Raw genomic sequence first — 6,000 nt, 5'->3', positions numbered from 1 at the left:
AATATAAACTATAATTTAAAATTATAAGTTATATTAATAAGTTTTTATATTTTATTTAATATTTATTATATATTATTAATCCGATCAAGTATATTTTATCAGCTCTACACAACGGTAATTGACTAGTGTAATTTAAAGTAAACTCTAGTAAAAAAATTATTTTTAATAAATTTTAAAAAGAAAATATTGCTAGCATTTCATGTTACACCATCATTACTCTTTGCACATCATTCTCAATCACACAAATTGAATTTCCAACTTACGTTTTCAAACTCATTTTATTTTACCATCATCAAAACTAACACACACATCACAGGTAGATTTCCTTTCAGTTTCCAAAGGGTCACAAAGACGTGTGTCTGCTCCACTTTCATGTATCATATTCATATGCTTTTAGACCATTATTTATTCAAATGGCTTCGCCCCCCCCGACCCACCCACTTAGTTCCCAGAACTTTACTGCTGACCCATGTGGACAACTACTAGTTCCTGTCTTTGCTTCCTTCATTCCTAAATAATCTTTTATAGCCACCATCAATTCCATCTTCACCAACTCCTTCAAAAAAATGAGCAAAGTGTGACCTTTTTTAATTATTATTATTATTTTGCCACCTTTTTCCTCACAACACACATTCTATTCTGTTATTATTCATGGCAATTAACATTTTGAACCCTCAAAAGGCTCAAGCAAGCCCTTCTAATCTTTCAATTTTCGAAGTTCTTGATTTTCCACATCTTCTCATGGCCACCAACCTCAACATGCTCCTCAAGTTCCTGTCTTTGTTGGTGTTCCTTCTGATCCCAGTTTCATCTCAGCAAAACCAGCTTTTCTATGCTGGATTCAAGGGTTTGAAAAGCAACAACATGACCCTTGATGGGGTAGCAGAAATAGAGCCAAATGGGGTACTGAAACTCACAAATGATTCAAGTAAAGTGATGGGTCATGCTTTTTATCCAACCCCTTTTAGGTTCAAGAACTCTAGTGGTGGTGGTAATAAAGCTTTCTCCTTTTCTTCCTCTTTTGCTTTGGCTATTGTTCCAGAGTTTCCAAAGCTAGGAGGGCATGGCCTTGCCTTTGCAATTGCACCTACTAAGGAACTGAAGGCTCATCCAAGCCAGTATCTTGGTCTTCTTGACTCAACTGGCATAGGGAACTTCTCCAACCACCTCTTTGCTGTTGAGTTTGACACAGCCAAAGATTTTGAGTTTGGAGATATTGATGACAACCATGTTGGAATTGACATCAATAGTTTGTCCTCCATTGCTTCTGCATCTGCAGGTTACTACTCTGGAGATGAGGATTCAACCAAACAGAATGTCACCCTCCAAAGTGGGGTACCTATTCTAGCTTGGGTTGATTATGATGCTGCTCAAAGTGTGGTCCATGTCACAATTTCTGCATCTTCTACCAAACCAAAAAGGCCACTCTTGTCCTATCATGTGGATCTTTCACCAATCTTTGAGGATTTAATGTATGTTGGGTTCTCTGCATCAACAGGGATGCTTGCTAGCTCCCATTACATCTTGGGTTGGAGCTTCAAGATCAATGGGCCAGCTCTACCCCTTGATCTCTCTTCTCTCCCACAGCTTCCAGGGCCAAAGAAGAAACACACGTCTCTGATAATTGGGGTTTCAGCCTCTGTTGTTTTTCTTGTATTGTGTGCTGTCTTATTAGGCATCTACATGTACAGAAGGTACAAGAATGCTGATGTTATAGAAGCTTGGGAGCTTGAGATTGGGCCACATAGGTACTCCTACCAAGAACTCAAGAAAGCAACAAAAGGGTTCAAGGATAAAGGGCTGCTTGGACAAGGTGGGTTTGGTAGTGTTTACAAAGGAACATTGCCAAATTCCAATACCCAAGTTGCTGTTAAGAGAATTTCACATGACTCCAATCAAGGCCTTAGGGAATTTGTGTCAGAAATAGCCAGCATAGGCCGGCTTCGCCACCGGAATTTGGTTCAGCTGCTGGGGTGGTGTCGCCGCCGTGGTGACCTCCTCCTTGTGTATGACTTCATGGAAAATGGGAGTTTAGACAAGTACTTGTTTGATGAGCCAGAAATAGTCTTAAGTTGGGAGCAAAGGTTTAAGGTCATCAAGGATGTTGCTTCAGCCCTTTTGTATCTTCATGAGGGCTATGAGCAGGTGGTGATACATAGAGATGTGAAGGCTAGCAATGTGCTTCTAGATGGTGAACTCAATGGAAGATTAGGAGATTTTGGATTAGCAAGGTTGTATGAACATGGGACTAACCCAAGTACCACAAGGGTGGTTGGAACCTTGGGCTATTTGGCACCCGAGGTGCCTAGGACAGGGAAGGCAACTCCTAGCTCCGATGTTTTTGCATTTGGTGCACTTTTACTAGAGGTGGCATGTGGACTCAGACCACTTGAGCCAAAGGCAATGCCGGAAGATATGGTTTTGGTTGATTGTGTTTGGAACAAATTCAAACAAGGGAGCATACTCGATTTGGTGGACCCTAAACTAAATGGTGTTTTTAATGAAAGAGAGATGCTCATGGTGTTGAAATTAGGGCTTCTGTGTTCAAACAGTTCACCCACTGCTAGGCCTAGCATGAGACAGGTGGTGAGATTTTTAGAAGGAGAAGTTGGCGTGCCAGATGAGTTGAAAAAGCCGGGAGAGGGAGGTTACCAGGAGGGTTTTGATGAATTCTTGCACTCACTTGAATCTTCTTCATTTGATCAGATGAGCACAGGTTCATATGGTAGAACTAGAGACATGGATTCTAGTTTTCCTTCTTTAACTGATACATCTCTTTTTAGTCCCCATGGTAAAGGACAAACAATGTGATTATCTACATTTTACGTAGAGTTCTACTCAATTATGTACTTTAAGATATTTGTTTATTTTATCATCCCATGATGTCTTATAATTGTAGACAGAAAGTTCTTGATGATGAGTTATCCCAATACACGAAGTTTGTATTCTAATTCTGCCCCCCATTGGCATTCATTTTTTGGGTTCATTCATATAATGTAACCTCCCCCATCATTTTGTACAACTTTGATTCTGTATTTTGTTGTTGTGCCTAGTTGATGGAACAAGTAGCTTTCGAGTGTATTAGAGATACAAGAGATGAGTTAGCTAGTTAGTTAGTTAGAGGTTGATTAGTCTGTTAGTTAATTAGTTGCAGACCGGTTTGCTTATTAGTATGTAGATTCTCATTTGTATACACTTTTTTCTCATTCTAATAAATACAATTTCAGTTTTCTTTCAAATCATTTTCTCCTTCCATGAGCTCTGCCATGTGTCATAACAAAGGACTCTCAATTTCTCATATTTTGTATGATTGGACTTGAAAGTTGAAGTGTATCCGATCCCAGATAGAGCATATAGAAGACATTTTTTTTCCCTCTTGAACATTACTAAGGTGTTTTCTGAAGTTGTGAGAACAAAGAATCCAAACCTTAGTTGAGACAGCCTTCAATTATCTTATAAGAGCTATCTAGGAACAAATTTTATCTTGTTCTGCTCTGGTGTAACCACAAGGATTAAAGTGTTTCATTCATGCTGAAATAATTGAAAGGCGAATTTTGGCTCTTGAATTTGTTGTTATTGTCATCCATTACTGAAATCCTTAAACTTTGTAATTTTATACCAACCTTGGTCCTGAACTCTGGTTTCGCTGTATTTTCAGAAATGGTTTATTTTATTGTTTTGAAAAAACTAAAAAAATTAATTATGATTTCAAATTTAAATTGAAGCAAACATAAAAGCTTATGTCCTAAAATTTCTTCATTTTCTAACAATAGGTATTATAACCCAGCTCAAATTCATTATGCTAGAGACCATGTATATCTTTCATAGAGGCAATCTTGTTGCATAACTAAGATTAGTTAACTTGAAACAACTACCTGTTAGATGATTCCCAGACTTAATAATGTTAGTCCTATGGTCTAACATGATTTATCCCTTTCCCTAATTTAAAAATTGACTATTGTGTCAAATAAGCGAAGTTTAAATTCTTTTAACAAATCTAATCTAAGTTATCATAAAAAAAAAGGAATCATATCTAAGTAGACTATGTTTACATACAATAAAAAATATTATAGTATTTACATAACTAATTATATATTAATATAATATATTTATTTTATACACAATGTAATGATAAGTTTAATTTTGATTCACCGTCGTAAGTGTAAGTGTGTAACCAGATTTTACAGTTTTAAGAGGTGATGGGTTACACTTAAACTTAACAGCGTTAAGATTTATATTAGTCGTCAAACTCATTAAATAATAATGTTAACTTCAAATTTATAAGTTTATACCTATCATTAGAAAACTAAAAAAAAATAAAATTACTTTTGAACCCATTTGAAAGCTTTTTATGTAATGAACCTCATGTAAAAGCTCACGAGAACCTCCAACCGTGTAACTAGGGATCTTTGATTTGGTTCAATTTTTCATCAAAAAATTATTCAAACTAATCTGAGCTGTTCAATTTGGTTTAGTTTTTATTTAAAATAAAATTCAAACAAAAAAAGTCACACCAATATTTTAGGATTTGCTTGAGTTCGATTTTTACTAAAATATTATTTTTTTAAAATTTATATACTTTTTTTTCATATTTTAAATAAAATTACATAAAAATTGTTAATAATAATTTACGAAACTAATTAATATGCTAAACTTTCTAAAAATAAAAATTTGTAAAATTTCATCTATTTTAAACTAAGCATATCTTAAAAAAATCATATAAAAAAGGAAGTAGTTTTTATTATATAAGTTTTATATATATAATACTACAAAATATTATAAAACTCAAATGATACACATATAAAAGACATAATATTAAAGTAATATAAATATTAATATAAATGTTACGATTTGATTTGATTTCAAAAAATACAAACTGCAAACAGAATCAAATCAATCGATTTCAGAAAAAACAAATACCCAAATATTAAAAAAAATCAATTTAGTTTGATTTTTGATTTTTTTTCCCATTTTCAATTTTTATTTTAAATAGTTTTAGACTTAAACACTCCTGTGTGTAACCCAATCACCTAATGGGGGAGATGGGAAGGACATAAAGACTAAATAGCAAGAAACGTGGAGTAATGTCTCGTCCTTGATAAATAGATACATAATAATAAAAAATTTAACTTGGATTCGGAATTTAATAATAAAAACATTATATTTAGAATTTTTTATATCGATTAATTGTATTTAAAATTTAACTTATATATTACAAGATCGTTCACTTTTGTAATATATAACTATCTTTAAAGTTGCATTTAAAATCATTTCTAATTAGTTGATAATGTAAAAAAAAAAGTTAGCATAACGCGGTTTAATACTTTCTTTCCAATTTAGTAATCGTTCAATTATTTTCAAACCAAAAAAAAAAAAAATCAGAAAATTTAAAGACTGACGGGCAAAGATTGAATTTAAAGCACCCGAAACTTCAGTAAAAAGGTATGACCAATATGTCAAAAAATAATACCAAAGACTTAAAGTAAAGACCATTCATTTTCCATTGGCGTTTACAAAGCCCTTTTCAAGTCAAATAAGCAAGACTTCAATGAAGTATGAATGCCTGAAAATATTCAAGTTATCTTCCACCTTCCAAGGAAAGAAGACTTAAAGAAGGAATACTTTTTTTATAAGTATAAAATGCCTTTTTATAACTTGGTACTCAAACTTTAAAAAATATATATATATTTAGGCTATCCTCACTAAGAATTCATATTTGTTAAAATTTTGACTAGATCCATCTGGTTTTTTTTGTTAAAAAATTTATTAATATAATAGTACAAAAATATTAATTATATTTAATTTTTTTTATCTATATGAATCAAAGTCAATATTATGATTTACAACACTCATATTATGTTCAATTAACTAAGTTAAATTTCATTGATAATTACATCTAATTTTTTTATCCATGAGAATTAAAAATAATATTAAAAAATATATAATAACTAATACATTTTACCAGTTAAGTTAGAATTCGATTGAAAGTAGGTTTTGAAA

The 6,000-nt window shown here is 32.6% G+C and overlaps 1 protein-coding gene across 1 annotated transcript; it reads left to right on the top strand.

Annotated features, from left to right (window-relative positions):
- Positions 1–336: 336 nt before the first annotated feature.
- On the top strand, positions 337–3,081 carry LOC114406189 (L-type lectin-domain containing receptor kinase S.4-like). The gene has a single exon (XM_028368832.1). The coding sequence runs from the start codon at positions 652–654 to the stop codon at positions 2,809–2,811; it is 2,160 nt and encodes a 719-aa protein (XP_028224633.1). The 5' UTR covers positions 337–651; the 3' UTR covers positions 2,812–3,081.
- Positions 3,082–6,000: the final 2,919 nt, after the last annotated feature.

This window comes from Glycine soja, chromosome 3 (genome assembly GCF_004193775.1).
Source record: "Glycine soja cultivar W05 chromosome 3, ASM419377v2, whole genome shotgun sequence".
Taxonomy (NCBI): Eukaryota; Viridiplantae; Streptophyta; class Magnoliopsida; order Fabales; family Fabaceae; genus Glycine; species Glycine soja.
The sequence above is the reverse complement of the archived record's forward strand: the minus strand, read 5'-3'. Positions and strand labels throughout refer to the sequence as shown.

Coding starts and splice junctions, on each gene's coding strand:
- LOC114406189 (XM_028368832.1), top strand. CDS start 652: ATGGCAATTAACATTTTGAACCCTCAAAAGGCTCAAGCAAGCCCTTCT.